The sequence below is a fragment of the Passer montanus genome, unplaced genomic scaffold (genome assembly GCF_014805655.1).
Source record: "Passer montanus isolate IOZ18808 unplaced genomic scaffold, ASM1480565v1 scaffold129, whole genome shotgun sequence".
NCBI classification, from domain to species: domain Eukaryota; kingdom Metazoa; phylum Chordata; class Aves; order Passeriformes; family Passeridae; genus Passer; species Passer montanus.
The window spans coordinates 789,266-806,992 of NW_024359721.1; the positions used below are offsets into that span (position 1 = coordinate 789,266).

At 39.2% G+C, this 17,727-nt stretch overlaps 1 protein-coding gene across 11 annotated transcripts in view; it reads right to left on the reverse strand.

Annotated features, from left to right (window-relative positions):
- Positions 1–17,727, reverse strand: part of FHOD3 (formin homology 2 domain containing 3) — a 372,220-nt gene that overhangs the window by 194,843 nt on the left and 159,650 nt on the right. For all 11 annotated transcript variants that reach the window (XM_039698711.1, XM_039698710.1, XM_039698704.1 and 8 more), the window contains exon 4: positions 3,686–3,753. In XM_039698711.1, coding sequence (XP_039554645.1) covers positions 3,686–3,753 — 68 coding nt within the window. The remainder of the gene's footprint in view (positions 1–3,685; positions 3,754–17,727) is intronic.

The window sequence follows — 17,727 nt, forward strand, 5'->3', positions numbered from 1 at the left end:
TGAAATGATGCAATCAGCATGATTTGAAACTGTGCTTTATAACTACAAGGTACACTTGCTTACAGGTTCTAAAGCATGCCTGCTTTATATTGCATCCTGTTGTATCACAGGCCATGCTACTTAACTTTTTTAGTGTCACTTAAATTTCACAGCACTATTTATATTAATTTTTGTGGTTTTGCTAAATTTTTTTTGCTTTTAAGAGTGATATTGAATTAAATGCTTTATGCAGATGTATTTTTAACTCTTATGAAATGAACATTTTTTGATCCTGATTTTCTAAGTGCCACTTTTGGCGGGATTCTGCTCAATGCCTTTGGAATTTTTAGCACGTTGCACAAAAGTCATGAGGTTTTGATAAATACAAGAACCAGGCAATTCAGAAGTCTGTCAGAAAATCCATTCAAAAGGAGAGAAACTGTACTGGTTTTCAATCCTATCTTACTCTGTGAGTTTGTTTGTCAAAAAGCATACTGGTAAACAGAGGAAGAAAACTTCAGTACAGTCCAGAAAAAGGTGATGGCTGGCTCTCTCACCCCTTCAGAATGAATGACTGGAGCAGAATGGCAGCCCTGTCACAGAAAAACGCTCCACGTAACCTTCATCATTTTGCCAAAACCAGTCCACCAGAAGAAATCAAAGAGAAATTCCAAGTGTGGACTTGCCAAATGAATCTTTCATCTAAATTTTGAAACAAAGACATTGCCCTTGCCAAACATTGCTAAGCTTTGCTGAGGCCTCACGTGAAAAATCAAGAGCTCCGACTATTTGGAATTCAAATTCAATGGAAAACTTGGACTTAATCCCAATTAATGCAAATGAGACACTGCACACGACTTGAATGTCTTTAAATTAAAAATGATCCTGATGTAGAACTGTGCCAAATTAAGTCAGCAATGATGAAATTATTAAAAAATGGTGTTATGAACTGTCCTGGCACTTAAAGACATGATGACGTCTCCATAACACTCGGAAACTTTGTTATTATGAAAACACTCTTTTTAAATCAACATCTTATTTCCAAAATGTTACACTCTCAAGGAATTTAAAATACTCTCTTTTAAGGGCATACAAAATTAAAAAATATATTCATGTTGAAAAATACACTTTAAAAATACTATTACCATAATGATAAATTTCTAATGCTGACAAACTTTCATGTCATATACAAAAAAAAAGAAAAAAGGACATTTTGGACAAGAATGTTTCATTTATAATATAACCTTATTATATTTACTTGTATTTTTCCTCAGTAAAGAACTGGAACAGCTTTTCTTTCTAAAACTGATACAAAATTACTTTACAGTCTCTCTCATGGTTCATTAAGAGAAAAACTAAAATGACACTCAAGGATGCCCTTTAGCAATGCTGTTGTTAAGGACAGCAAAGCTGGCAGGCAAACCTGGGTTGGCAGGGGCTTATTTTCCAATTGAAAGTCTTCTACCTCAAATACTTGTGCATATTCGACGAATACTCTCCAGGCCAAGGAACACTTTTCAAGCTGTCCCTAAGAGGACCTGTATTTCAAGAGTATATGTAGATTTTTTAAGAGTATGTTTGCTCAACAGTTAGCCACAGTTCCATGGAAATGAGCTTCTTTATGTGATAAGTCATAATTCCTAAATTTCTTTCCCTACCACATTAATCAGAAAACAAAGTTAAATTCTTCAACGAAAATTATGTCCTGAAACAGCCAGACAGGTTTCACTCAGAACTCAATTCATACACAGATATGGGTTTCTGCATCGCTTTTCCCTTCTCTCTTGTTACTCTTCAACACAGTCAACCCCCTTAAATTAACTAGGATAAATATTTAAACAGCATTTTCATTAGAACAACTGATTAGCTGGAAGTGAGAGTTCTTACTGGTGTGTTCTCTGAAAGCACTGAGCACTTGTGTTCAGAAATACCTACTAGACTTCAAATAACCTATAGGGAAGAGGGCATTTATGAATACCCAAACTGGGAGAATTCATGATGGAAGGGCATGGGTGGTGGAAGAGAATTCTTGATGGGAGGTGCAGGATGGATGGGAAGAGAGGCTTAGCCTCTCATTGCTAAATATGTGTGAATGCCCAGATTATCTGTGTAACACAAATTCAGAGAAATACAAACATTTCCCAGAAACAGCTGAGGTGCACAAAAAGAGAAGAAACCAGAGAAGACTCTTGGAAACCTGCCTGATTTCCTGTGAGCACACAGGCCACATGCTTGGCAACCTCACAGGGTTTCCACCTTGGAAACTCAACTTGCATCCCTGTGACTCTCAAGCAGTCTCCCTCTAGGAATGAGGGATGTTTCTTGAAGACAGTGATTTTCCCAATCTTCACTCATGAGATGACCAGACTGTTTTGAACTGGAACTCCTTTCTTTGTCCAAAAATTTCAAAAATCAGGGACATTTTTCTGACCCAGAACACATCTTCAACTACTGAGATTTAACATTAAATGGTCCACCCTTCAGCACTCACTCCTATTGTTTACAAAATTTTAATTCTGGAATTCTCTAAATTTGAATTTGAAACTGATAAATAGGATTCTATGTTTAGAAAATTTTCAATTCTGCAGTCTTACAGATTTCTTAAATGTTTTTATTCTTCTTAGAATAAATGTCTATTTAAAACAAGGCAAAAATGTTAAACCAAGAGTTTAAAATCTTTCCACCTATCTATTATAGCTAAAAAAAGGATTATAGGTTTTCATCCTCCATTTGGATCCATTAGTAAATAAGTGCTCCTCTTATTGTTCTCACTTATATTTACTGAAAATGGAATGTCTCAAATGAATTCTATTTTAGAATTGCATTGAGAGCATGCTCTAATTCACACAGATGGGAGGGTTTTTTTCACTTTTTCTGACCTCTTCTTTCCAACAAGTTTCCTCACAATCCTGCAGTTTGCCCAAGCCTTCTCCTTATCCAGTGAAACCAATCTGAAATCCAAGATTTTAATTAAAAGCAAATGAAGTGGCACCACACCACTTGTCTATCACATCGTCTACTTCCCCACAGGACCTCAAATTCTCCAGATTTCAGATTTCCTCCATAATCAACATTCACATTCAAATCCATGCTTTTCCTTAAAATGATCAGTCACTACCATATCCTCCTCAGCTCTTATGCAGTATCTTTCTGGCTTATCAGTAAATATTTTCCTCTAAACTGAGTCTAAATTCAGACATCTCCCAGTACATTTTGGTTCCTCATCAGAATAGTTGCATGTCTCCCACAAGTCTTTTCAGTTTTTGATATGGCTTAAACCCAGACTATTTGTCCATTATTAGGCCAACACCAGGCCATCACCCTAACTCATGGTTTCCCTGGCTCACCTGTTCAAGTTCCCCTACTATTCTTCCCAATACCAAGATATTCCACTGTCTAAAGAGCAGTCTATATTTCCACCCAAGAGTTCCAATTTTCTTGTCTCCCTTTCTGGCAGGTTTACACTCCTCACTCTGCCATTATGCCACATCTCATCCTTCTGACAGACTGAAGGAACATGGGAAGGGTTTCAGATCACAAAAACAAAAGACTCTAAAAAGGAATTGGCCAATTCCAAATTACAAATGACGTCTTAAAAATCTCTTTTGCCAGAAACTGCAAGTTATTCTCTAAACTAAATTAAAAAGAAAAATTAAATTCATGTTCAAAGTTCAAATCACAGAATAGACAGCTATTATTTGCTCACCTGAAATATTTGTTTCAAGGAAAAAAGTGCCCGTCTCAGTTCCCGTCCACTGGAATTGTAAAGTTTTTCTGGGAAAACAAAATAAAACAACAGAAAAAACTTCAGCATAAACAAAAATGATAACACAGCAAGAATGTAGTACAGTTTTGAAAGAATCATAGCAACCATTTCCCGTTAGGCAGACTTCTCTTAAAATTAGCTTTTTAAAATATAGATACAGGACTTATTCATTAAATGTGCATGTAAACCATGATTTAGTTGTCTATAACCAAGATGGCATCTTTCAGGTAAATTCAGAATATCTTCAACAAGATCAGTGAGAAACAATTGTCTCTGGAGTTTTTTAAATGCTTAAAAATACTGTTCTTTCTGTATTAAGTAAATTTAGGGTTTACTGAAAGTACCAGATTAATCTCAAAAGACTTGTCTGAGACCACTCTTTGCCTTTGTTATCAAAGCTGGAGCCACTGAATCCCATCCTTGACTGCCTTCCCTCTAGACATTCTTTTCTCATGTTCTCATCTTTCTATTGTTAAATCCTTTCTCCAATAGCAATGAACGTTAATACCAGAAATAGTCGGACAGTCTGTTCTTAGCATAATTCAAAACAGTGTTTTATTCTCCTGAAAACTGATCTTGACCTTTTTCTAAATGAACCAGAAGCCTTCTTTTCATCATCCAATACTGAAATGTATTACTTCATTTATTCCCCTACTAATGCATTCTCACAGAAATAATTTAAAGACAAAAGCAACTCTGATATCCTTCTGAACCCTGCTACAATGTTTGTGCTTTTGGAAGAAGTCTTGGACTGTGCCTCTCAAGTCTGTTGTTGCAAATTTGTGACTGTGCAGGGATAAAGCAGAAGGTGAGCTCTTCAAACCTTCCTGGTCTACTATACTTGGTGTATTTGATAGAAAGAGACTTTATGCAAAACATCTACAGTCCTAAATTTAATTTTATTACACTACTATAAGCCAAGAGCAATGACAAAGGAAAATCAAATCTTCATGGTCACCTCAGATGACACACTTGCCTCATCCACAAATCACCATGAAAGCACCCTCTCTGCAATCGGCGGAGTAGTGGCCTGGAGTGGTCAGCAGGTCCTGAGATCAAAGCTGGAATGCCCATGGAATGCTAATAATCTTACAGGAAAATTAAATATCGAACCCCAACATTTTGTATCTTACTTTCCTTTGTCCATTTCTCTTTCAATTACTACTTTACACTACAAAACCAAATTAAATTTCCCTGTCAGGAAGTTGCAAAAAAGGAAGTAGTATTTGAGGATTCAATGCATTTATAACTCAGTGACAATTTTTTACTTCAGTCAAGGAAGGCGGGGTTAATTTTAGAAAAAAAACATTTCTTATTCCAACAGTCATCTTCAACCAAAGGAAAAACACCAAACAAAGTGTCAGCAGAACTAACACTATTTTTTTTAAACTTTGAAAATGGTTTTTGTTCATCCCTAATTGCCTATGATTTCAAAGGCAGAATGTACAGAACTGGCAAAACTCTTGTTTTTATAAGTTGTCTCCTTTCTTGCACTTTCATAGATTCTTGACAAAACATTGGAGGAACAGATTTCACTTCAAGCCATAAACTTAGAGGCACACTTTAATTACTCTCACTTAAAAACGCACTGGCATGTGGGACCACATTTCTTGGCAGGATAAAGAGTAATTTTGTCAGGAAAGCCTAAAGAATAATAAAGATCTTCTAAGACCCGGTCTGTCAACTTTACATGCCACATTACAGAAAATATTTCTTTTTAAAAGTCACCTCCATCTGGCATTTGTTATTACTAATTTCCCTCTATTCATAATTCACCAGCATCATTATGAGCAGAATGTCTCCAAACAAGGCAGTGCATTATCATCTTAATTAAGAGAGGCACCAATTCTTAAAGTCCTGGCAACTTTGTACATAAATATCAATGTCCTAACAAATGCCATCTGTTGGTCTTGGTCTTAAACAGAAATCATCATCCCAGCCTGGGGTGAAGTCCTAACAAACCATTGTTATGATACCATAATGCTGGCTGTTTCACTGGTGCGTGAAGATTTTTGGTACATCTCAGAGGAACAATGCTGAACATTTTTTCTCCTTGGTGTTTTCACAGAGCATAACCTCATCCTTGGCAGTCAGCACAAACAATGCTCTCCCCGCTTGTCTGTAGCAAGGAGGACAGAAGTTACTGACTGGAGCTCAAAAAGGGCTCTATCATTAGAGCTAAGAATCAACAACTACTGCAAGTATCAAGTTTGACAACAGTTATGGCACATGTCACAAATGTTTGAGGTGGGTTGCCAATCCATCTGAGGAGTGACAGTCCAGTTAAGTCATCTCACTTCTGACATCTTCTACTAGAGACAATGTACACTCGCACGTACCTCCTCATGCAGAGTTGATCTTGTTCAATCAGTTCAAAGATACAAGTCCACAGCATCGTCACCTGTTACTCTTACACATGGGCGACACACTCTCTGCCTAAGTCTTGACACCCACTTATAACAGTGTTGGCAGCCACCAGAAAAATTCACTGACCATAACCCAAGGAGGAAAGTGAGGTGGCAATGCTACATCACATGACATATTGGTTTAGAAAACCTCAGTCCAGGATTAACCTCACCCAGGGGAGGAAAAGCTTGTGTAAGCCAAGGTACTGCATGGACCCTTAAAAAAGCTTGTACTTTCATTGTGTGTGCTGTTTTTCAGACTACTGCTGGGGGACACTTGCTAAGATGCTCTCAAGGCCTTAGAGAATTTCCACTTGCTAATAGTAGCTTTAGCACCCCAGGGACCTCAGGCTCATCCTGAAAGCTCTAGATGGCAAGTGAGGCTACAAAAATGCATCAGAAGAAACTGAAAGGCAAAAATCAGTTCCAAGCTCTTTTCCCATGGTAGAAAAACAAAATTTAAAAAAAAAGAGCAAGAGAGAGGAAAATCCACATGTGCTTACAAAGTTTTCACACTGCAGATGATTCAGAAACTAGATAGCAAATGCTTGTTAATGCTTGTTTGACATAAGCAGTTTAAAGTGTTGCCCTATGAAGCAGACCGAGAAATAACTTTCCATGTTAAAGCACAGAGGTGACTAATTCCCATAGTACCACCCTGGCAGAGCTGTCTATAATGGAAAGAAATGATTTCTACAGCTTTGAAATAGGAGTCTAGCCTGCTACTATCACCAAACCCAGAAAATTGGGAGATGCTCCAAGGACAGTCCAAAAGACTCACAAGTTCACTGCTTTGTTAGTAGGTGTCAGATAAGCTTGAATATGTACACCAAGACTGCTTTACACCAGCAAACAAACTTCTGCATTTCAAGCAGGAACATGTGCTGCAACACCTCTCCCTGAAACTTCTCTGGCCCTTTGGTAAAACACATTTCCTGTCCTTCTCCAGGCCAGGTGCAGGCTGGAGACAATGTACATTCATATACTTCAAGGTAAGATAAAGTGAGTTTGTAGGTCAGGGAGTTTGTGATATCTGACACATAGACTTCATCTGCCTATAATGACAGTGGCTTTGACAGCTGTGTCCTGATAAGTGACACTATTGCAGCCACTTTTACAACTTTTCTTCAAGAAACATAGAGCTGCATTCGCAGCTGTAAAATACTTTTAATTGCATATACACAGATGACAGAAAATTCTCCTTGTGGTTCTCGCTGACGTTAACTAACACTAGAGGGCACTGCTTATTTCCTTATTTTATGTAAGAAAAGTCACTTTGCCCCTCCATGGGCTTCCCACTGACACAGCAACACTGTTTGGGATAGAGTTAGTACACCAGTAACCTTGAAACCCTGTTTTTAATCTGTAGACTGTAAGATATCCAAAGAAATTGAAAAGCATCAGGTCTGCCAAGCTCCAACATTCAAAATCAGAGTCAACTCTTTTGAAACTGATAGAAAACCAGGTACTGGTATGGGCCTGAGTTTTATTTACTGCAAGAACTAAGAGTCACATTTATTAAATTATCCTCCACATCATAGCAGGGAGGTGTACACCCTTGAAAGACAGAGAGATTTCCTTAGCTCAGCACTTATTTCTAGAGGCAGAGAATCACAGATATCCAGACTTTTGGTAGAGCCAGACGTGTGACAGGTAGCAACCTGCAAGTGGCTATTTTGGCTATTTTTGGTTAAGAGAAGCCATTATGATATAAAAGAAAAATATTATTTGTTACTCTGTATTTTTTGCTTGTTTTTAGTTTTGTGGAAAATAACTCGGGCTAAGTAAAAAGGGATTAATATAGGTGAATTTGGTACAAATGTAGCAGTGGAGGGAAGGCAGTTTGGTTTGAAATCAACATGTTTTCAGAAAGGAAAAGAAGCCTTTAAAAATATTTTATCAGACAACTTGCAGCTTTCAAATGGATTTTATATTTTCAAAGATAATTGTCAGAGGCTAAAATTTCACTGGTTTTCACCTCTTTTGATTACATGGGAAAAGAAGCTTTTTAAAGAAAATAGTAATTTGTCCTTATATTCTTAAATAAAGTACTGACTTTTCTTCTGTCTTCTATGAGGAAAAAAAAAAAGTGTTTTCAATCCACAGTAATAAAAGAAAAAGTGGAACGGGCTAAACATTGCTTGGTTCAGTCCCATGTGTTACACCTGACCTCTGACCGACAGGGTACCATCCTCCTCCCTTCCTCTTCCATCACACCCATTGAATTAGTCCCTGGGATATAGTAATTTATACAGCATCAGCCTTTTGAGCTGTTGGCAAAGGCTTGTGAACATCTGGCTGAGCACAAATGGGAGTTGCTCTGCTTCACTTGCTGCTGCCTGAATGACCTCCATGTCTCCCATCCATGCTTCTTTTCTTTAAACCATAATTTCAAGATGAAGCTCCTTTCCTTACAAAAACATAAAAGGGAGATTAACTCCACATTTGATTACATTAGCAGGATACCTGGTGCAGATCCACTTAAATGACATTTGAAACATTTCCTGCCTTTCATTTTTACCTGGCATTGGACAGAAGTAGCAACATTCTCTGGCATCCAGTAGCCACTAGCCAATTAGCAAGTACTTAGAAACTAAAAAAATTAATTCCTCTCCCTGCAACAAAGTATAAAATATTATTTAAAATGCTCACTAGGAAGAAGTGTTAATAAAATTAAAAGGCTTTCCAATTTTAAATGAACTGCCTACCTTTCCAGCAGCACTGATGGGGAAAAAAAACTTGAAAGAACACAAAGAAGTATTTATAATGGTAACAAATTTTGTCATTCATTCTTTCTGTGAATGCCCATGCCACACTTCTAAATTTATTACTAAACTATTCCCATTTTAAATGCATGTTATTTTATCTGAATGAATGTATACAATTGTAGAACTAAAAATTTAAGTAACACAGCAGCAAGTCAGGCAAATGGGTGCACTTCTGTGAACAGGCATCAGGAACCAGCCAGGCAGACTTCACTCGAGTAGGCCCACGGGTACATACAGGGCTGCAGATCTATAAAACAACTGTATATAAAACTAATTAGCGTAGTGTGCCAGTCTTTCACTTTATGTCAAACAAATTAAAGCAGTTCTCTAAGAAAAGACCTGGTCCTGTGCCAAGAATAGGCTCTTAGTTTAGCTTTTGTCCACGAAAGCTAGTCATAAATGTGTTGGCCAGACAAGGCACTCTCCTTTTCTTCCCAGACCCCCTAGAAAATGCACGAAGAAGGGATTCATTCACAGGCATATTGCCCACTATTACATTAACACAATTGCTGCTTCTGCTGAGATTACTTTGTTTTGCATATTACAAATTTCTTTTCTTTCCCTCTGAATTCGATCTTATTTTGTTTGGATAAACGGTTAAGCATTAATTAGTGGAACATGTCACATGTGAACTCAAACTACATATTCTCCCACTGATCCAAGGATTGATGGTTAGCACTTTGCACAGAAAAGGAACTTTCTCACAATAAAGGACCTTAGCCAAAGCAAGTGGCCACGTACAAATTTTGGGAAGCTGAGCCCACATCATTGTCAGCACCGACTGCTTTGGAGGAATGTGCAGGCTGCCTCCAAGGAATGCTGCCCCAGCTCCCCAGCAGAGAAAAAACCTCCCTACTCTCCTTTTCATTCAGACACACAGCAGCTGCTTAGCTAATTATCTGGGACAGTGGGTCCCCTCAGCGAGCAGGGTCCTTTGCCCCCACTGGGAGAGGGGGATCCTTTGTCGGGAAAGGATCCTATTACGCCTGCATATGAGAAGAGCTCAGCTTCAAGCCTGCATCCTTATTCCCTTTCTCTGCAAAGGACCTGCAGGTGGGGAGTGGGAGGAGGGAAAGACAAAATAGTCTTGGACACCCTTTCCTATCCCATACCCTAAAGCCATGTTGGCAGAGGCCCAAAGTAAAGAGAGCAAAGAGCCACCTGCAAACCCCAGGGAGCCTGCGGGTTTGGACTGACAAGCAGGGAGAACTCCAGGGCAGGATCTCCCCTGGGAATGAAAAATACCCAATTTGGTCAGCACTTCAGAGCAATTGTATACACTCACGCATGGGATTTTATGCTTCTTTGAAAGTAGAAGTCTGCTTTCCTGACACTGCAAAAAGTACTCAGCTGAAAGAGTCCCTGGATTTCCACGGGGAGAGTACACATGGCAAAACTCCCACTCCAGGAAGATGGGTTGGAGCTAATATTTTTTGACTATTTCTCTGAAATGCCAAATGTCTTAACTTCTCTCACAAGGGAATTAACATAAGACTATCAGCACAAGAATGATTATACATTTAAATCCACTGAAAAATGTAACTGCTCCTGCAGGTGCAAATGTCCTCCCTCACTTCTTCCTCCTGTGTTTCTAGGAGATGTGAAATGAGACTCAATCAATTGTGGTAAATGAGTAATATACAAGAAAAGTCCGTAAGATCAAGAAGAAGCACGATGACCCTGAGGATGAGCAATCACAGACATGCAACAACAGGTCCTTTTCATTCTGAACATATTTCTGAATGTCCTGGTGACTCCCCTACCCTTGGTTCTAGGTGTTGTCAGTGCTGGAGGTTCAGCATAAACTACAGTAACATCTAAATAATTCCATGAGATTTAAAAGGAGGGTTTTATGCAGATATCTGGCAGAAGGGACTTTCCAGTCTTTATCGTACTCCACTGTAATGATTTAACCCCAGCTGGTAGCCAAGCTCCAGGCAGACACTCTCCCACAAGCGGGATGAGGGAGAGAATGGGAAGTGTAACAGTGACAAAACCTGTGGGTGAGATAAAGATAGTTTAATAGTAAAGAAAAAAGCTACCCACACAGCAAAGCCAAACACAGAATTCATTCACCACTTCTGATGGGCAGGCAGGTGTTCAGCCATCTCCAGGAAAGCAGGGCTCCATCACGCCTATGAGTGGCTTGGGAAGACAAACACCTTCATTCCCAGTGTTCCCCCCTTCCTCCTTCTTTCCCCAGCTTTATATGCTGAGCATGATGCCATATGACATGGAATGTCCCTTTTTGTGCACCCCCAGCACCTCACTGATGGGGTGGTACAAGAAGCAGAAAGTGCTGCTGAGCAGTAACAAACACATCCCTAGATTACCAACAGCATCTTCAGCAGAAATCCAAAACAGTCCAAAAGTCCAAAAGTCTCTCCCAAACTAGGTACTATGAAGAAAATTACCTCAGCCAAAACCCCTCTAGTAGCATAAAAGGAATATAGTGATCTCAACCATTTCTACCCAACTTCTGCATATCTGCTTGGTTTCAAGCAAACTACATGTCATGGATAAACCATTAGCCAGAGTTTCCGCTTTACAGAGCTCTAAATTATTATGCTTTTACTTCTACACACTCATCCACACGGAAATAGGAAGAACATTTGTTGTGCTATCTGCACACATTATGGCAAACAAATGCCAGTGATTTACACTAAAGAGAGATGTTAAAATGCAGCAAGTGTTTATACAGTTAAGTGCAAAAGGAAACCTTAATCTTCATCTGCTAGATTCCCGCATTTAAAGCTGTGGAAGATGGGGCTCTCTCTGTATGCTGCACTGCATTATGCGAGACATCCTAAAAACTGATGGTGTCAAAACTTCCTCTTACTGTTTCCATGTCTAAATTAGCATATTAAGGCCCCGCTTGCTCATAATCAAAAGAAAGGACATATAAGGCAATGTGGGCTGAGAGCAGGGTGAAGCTGCCTGACAAAAATGGCTTGTACTTTTCTTCTTAGTTTTATATGTCTTTGCTCACTACTGTTTCCCCAATACTTTACTGCAGAAACCTGCGTCAGTTGTCTTTGACTGCTGCTGTGGAAAGAAAGGACATGAGCAGGAAAGCCCAACAGCAGGAGAGCACAACAGCAGGTTCTACCTAATGTATGAAGTAAAAATGAGAGTAGGACATTAAAACTCAGTGTCAACAAAGAATCACTTCACTAAACAGAAAGCAAAAGATTCCAAGAAACTTGAATAGTTTGCAAATTTCCATGATTAAGACCCCCAGGCTTTTAAAATTAGCTGTAGCCGGAGAGATAAAGAAAATGCATGGGGTGTTCATTGCCAAAAGACCTTTTTTAGAACTGGCTTTCAGGGTCTGGCTGGGAAAAATATTGCAGGCCAGCGTGACAAAAAGCATTCCGTCTCTCTATGAGCCAAAAACTGTGACTGGGACAGTAAGTCAGCTCTTAATCCACATCCCATCTGGTTATCACCACAGCTTTAATTTCCAGTTTCAAATTAGTTGTCTCATGTATCCTTTCTGATTTTGTAAGCTAGAATACAGAATTCCTCTTTATAGTTACATCTGATGTAGTCTGATGCCTACTGATAACTTTGAACCCATGGGGACACTATGGAGGTCTATGCACACAGAACAAACTGCTCAATCAGCTCAGTCTTCCTTCCTTCCTTGAAATAAAAAGCCATATTCAAAAGTTACAGCCTTTCCAACATATTAACAAAATAAAGAGCCTCTGCCTCTTCAGCCTACTTATTCCAGCCATGGAACAGGCACTATAGTGTACTTCCCCACAATGATTTATTGATATAGGTCCTCTCCACTTGAATGCAAAAGGCACTAATATGCTCTTTAGTTCTGAGTTCTGAAGTGCAGGAAACAGTACTTTGGGTTGACAGCTTCAAAGGAGGGCACTTCTGCATGTCCAAAAAATGCTATGACTTCTCTTCTGTAAAAGTCAAAGGGTTACAAAAGGGAAAAGGCTGGGTAACAAGGTCAAATATTACAGCACCATATTAGAGCAAGTGGTGATGGAAAAGACTTGAGAGGTCATCTTGTTCATCCCCCTGCTAATGCAAAATTGTTCCCTAGAGAGTAATACAGCAGGAAAGTAGTTGTTATGCTAAAATATAGGTTACATAATTCAGGAGAATGAGGCTGGGGAAAATTGCTAGAAAAGAAAATAATATAGAAGAACTTACTGCTTCTTTAGAGATTACTGTAGCAAAACTGAGGCTAAACCATAATTTTAAAAAGTATGTGGAGACCAACCTTTAATGTTTGTTTCAGTTTACAACTCAGTCTCCGAGTTGCTGATCTGTGCGTTTGTGATTGAACAAGCACATTAGCCAGTGCCTCCTGGATTAGAAATATTTAATAAAAATATGCTAGTCGTGATTTGCGTTTTCTAGTTTTATTCCACTTTAAACACAGTGCCAACATGTTGCTCTGCATGTTCAATCAGTATCAGTAAACAAAGAGCAACAAGAAAATTATAGCAACCCATCACCAAAAAAAAGACAAAAAAATTTAGGCACACCCTCTAGGCACTTAGGCACTATTCCTTGAGTTATGGATGCCTTACCTGTGCTGACAGCTTGGCAAAAGGCAAAACATCTGAGTACAAAGACATCGCACCTTTGTGCCAAAAACTTGAAGGAGCTCCTGGGCTTAAAGCTCATATCAAGATTTTCTGTTGCATAATACATAACAAAATATATCAGATGCTATCTCCAAGACCAAGTTGTTGCAGTGATCCTAAGCCCAGCCTGAACAAGTGCATCAGAACCTAACTATTCCTTTCACTTTGGAGGATGCAGCCTCCTAATTAACTGCCTGCATTGAAGCATCAATTTGTTCAGAAATTTGGAAAGCAAGGATGAAACCATTCATCTGTCAGCAAGTCAACCGGCAAAAGAGAAGCAAAATGCAGCAGTTCACGTTGAAAACCTGATAAAGATGCTTCTTCTCAGATTGCTAGCAATTAAAATAGTGTGGGCATTTTTAAATATCTGAGCCTGCATTGCCTATGTGCATGTGAGACTTCCAGTCTCACAGCCATGCTGCTGGAAACAACTGGTTCTAAGTCAGTGTTAGGGGTTTTTTTGACCATTTGAAAGGCGAAGACCAAAAATCCACCACAAAATCCTCAAACACAAAAACCAGTAGATGTGCCTGTGATTGTGACACACCTTCAATATTAAGGATTAGTATTTAATTGTACTTCAGCAACCCCCAGAAACATCATCCACACAATTACAAAGATCCCTTCTGGAAAGCTTCTAGAGGTGACACCTGAATTCAGTGGGGCTTCGTCTTCACAATTTTTTTATCCAAAATTAATTTGAAAAGAGAATAAGGAAAGAATGCCAATGTAAATGCCATAGCATCTTCAGGATATTTATTTCAAATTTTCATCACATTTAGTGATAATATTGACTACTAAAACAATTTTTTATAATTTAAATTCAATATACAGACCTCCTCAGTCAAACTCTTGCAATATCTCAATACAACAGCCTCTTCCTTATGTTAAGAACTTCATTTGTAGCTTATCTTTTCTACACCTTCCTGTTCTTGTGCACATCCTCTAATCAATCCACATCTTTAAATATGTAAACCCACACACAGCAATACAACTAAGCCTTTACTGATTTTGAGTATAGAGGAGGAAGAGCATTTCAACAGACAAAGATTTGGTTTTGTTTTAGTGTTACAGCCACACAACAAAGAACAATCCCTTAAGTAACAGTCTCATAGTTTCTAGCAGACGTGATCTCAGTCAAAAACAATAAGCTCGTTAACCAGCTTTGTTCTAATAACTTAAACTGCCTTTTCCCATGTGTCTTGATGCATTTTAGAGTTTTTTGGAAGGATGCTCCTTTGGAATACTTGAAGGATATAGTTAAATTAACAGAAATTAAATTTACAGAGATGGATTTGCAACAGAGGGAGAATGAAGAAATATCAGATGTGCAGAAGGAAAGACTGCTGCACAAATACTTTTAGCAGATGTCAAAGTAATTCAGGGTCAGCAAGTTTCCCATCATTCTGAAATTGCTGGGACATATGAAAAACACACCATTTTGGCAACTGAAAACAAACCCCACAAATAAACTGGAACAGAACCACTACGATCTCAGGCTAAATCCATGCCAATGCATGACTCTCATCTGATGCAGATGCCAGATCAAGCACATGGCCAGTCCTCCTTCAGTAGGCTGGGGAGGCTTGGAGATCCCCGTTATCTGCTGGACAACTCACTTCCCAGGATTCCTATTGGTGCTGGACCCTGTGCCTTGCCATCTCCGGGTCACACTGGCACACAGGGGGTGCAGATGGCTGGCACATCAATGCTCCATCTGCTGTCCCAAGTCTTACAGCAGCAGCGACAGGAACAGGCATCCCAGGAACGTGGCACAGGCACCCTGAGCAGTTTAACACAGGAGGAAGGAAGGTGACAGCGTGGGGCAGCCAAGGGTCTCGAGCTTCACATGCTGCACACAGCAGGTCTGCAAGAGAGAACTGCTGCTGTCCTGTACTCCAGAGCAATCTCTTTGTCCTTCAGTTACTGTCTTTTATTATCACTCAGACTGTTAGAAATACAAAGGCTTTTTCAGAAGTGGAGACACCTTTGTACCCTCTTAAGGACCTGTACATCAGACTGCAAAGGTTTAACAACAGAAGTACTTCTGTGTCTCACATCCACATAAAAATTATGTAAAAGTAGTGTACGTCTCCACTTTCCAAGTACCATTTCCAAGTTCCATGATTAGGGTGAAGAAAAGTGTCCAAAGCTACGTGTATTAAATGCAGGAAATTATTGATAGAAGACTGTTCATCAGGTAGAAATTTCCCTTTTAGAAATTCTCCCCCATTTTCATAGCTGAAAAATATCCTAGATTTTCCAGAAACAAGATGCACAATGGTTGTAGGGTCCAGAAGAGTATGATTGGATCTTTGAGAGGGAATACAAAACCAATATCAGAACAATCATTTCACCCCCAATAACAAACACAACTATACACCTCTGTGCCAGATGCTTCTCTGAGTTCTGTTTGAAAATCAGTGAGTTCAGTTAAGTGCATTTGCAGCCAGAGAGAAGCTGGTATATGAATCCACCCACTGCTCCAGCAACACATTTTCCCTTCTGAAACAAATGTTGGCCGATGCCTCTCCAAGCAATAGTGTGCTGCCCATCAGGGCATCAGCTCTTCACCTCTCTCTCTGTCTGCAGAGACAGAGGCAAGAGAAACCTTGGAACAGTCTCAGCCTCACTTGAAATGATTTCCTGCCTAAGTTTCCCCCTCAACATCTCTACATCAACAGTTTTCACAACAAATAATGTAAATGAAAAGTCACTCAGGCTATGGGGTTCCTTTCCATATGGCCCCATCCTCTGCTGAATCAGGGCACTTTCCAGGCAAGTTTGCAGCATAAAAAGAAAGGCTATCCTCACAGCGCTCCAACCATACCACCCTACCAGACATTTACATTTTCAACATTCCTCAAGCACAATTTCTGTTTACCATACCATGCGGAACCCGGCCTGAACTTGTTTAACACATGTTTGCGTTATTTATCCAAACTCATTCATCACAGTTGTAAAACATCTGACAGATGATGGAGGTTTTCCAGTGTGTATCAGGCCTCTTGCTTAATTCAACCACTGATTATTTCCACCTCTAAGTAATTTGACCAAAGCCACACGAAAGCATTCAGCTATACTAAATCTTTCTCTGTTTGTTATTAACTCAGTCACTGGCTGTAAAGATCTCTACCTCTCTCTACTTATCTAATTAATCAGAAGAATATCTATATACACATATATAAGATATATATTAACACACAATGTATACCCACATATACGATACACATATTCTACACATATAAATACAATAGCTTCTTTTTAAGAGGCTCCATGTGATAAGAAAAGCTTAACTGATACATGGATTGAATTGTCATTTGTACCATAAACACTGCTGGGCAAAGTGCTCCCCCATGCAAAATGCACACACTACAGCACACTTTAGCTAAATGTGTGTAATGTGATTTTTTTTTTAATTCTCAGTTTTAGGAAAAACATAGCGGCATAAAATCCATGAATTCACAAATTCACTTACTATAAGCACAGCAAGCCAATGGAGCTTTGAATGAGATCTTGAAATTGGACTTTCTGTGATTGCTGAGCACAAGCACTGTATTTATTGCCTTTTTACTTCTTGTCTCTTGCAGAAGGAAGATTTTTCACTGTTCCCCCCCCCCCTTTTTTTTGCATACTTTCCATTGCTCATTAATCACACTGACACAAGTCTGTAACTATGAAACTAGAAGCAAGTTACCAGCTAAGACTGCAAGAACATCAAAAGGACCAAATCCTGTATTCTATCTAGGCTTCCTATATTAAAAAAAAAGGTTCAAAAAGTGTCATATTCTGCAGGAATTCAAGATCTGTTCACTGTTCCTCAGCTGACAAACCCTCAACTGTTTGCAACATGGTTTGGCTGCCTCATATGTTACCATTTTCCCCTTTGGAAAACTGTATAAAAAACCACTATGAACTACATCATCACACTTTCACTTGACAGCATAGGCTGGTTAATGCAGACATCAGAGTAAATAAGTAAGTCCCTATCCCTTCTCACTTCAGGAATTAGCTGTGTCCTGGGAGTGTGAAGCCAAGGTAAAAGTTGGGACAGTAAACAGAGAATGAAAAATCTCTGCTACTCTTAATTCAATGGTGTTGTGCCATTGCCTTTGAGAATCACTATGTTCCAAGGGCTAGTATGGATGTGACCCCTTTGTCTCCCTCAACTCCCACCCTATTATTATTTC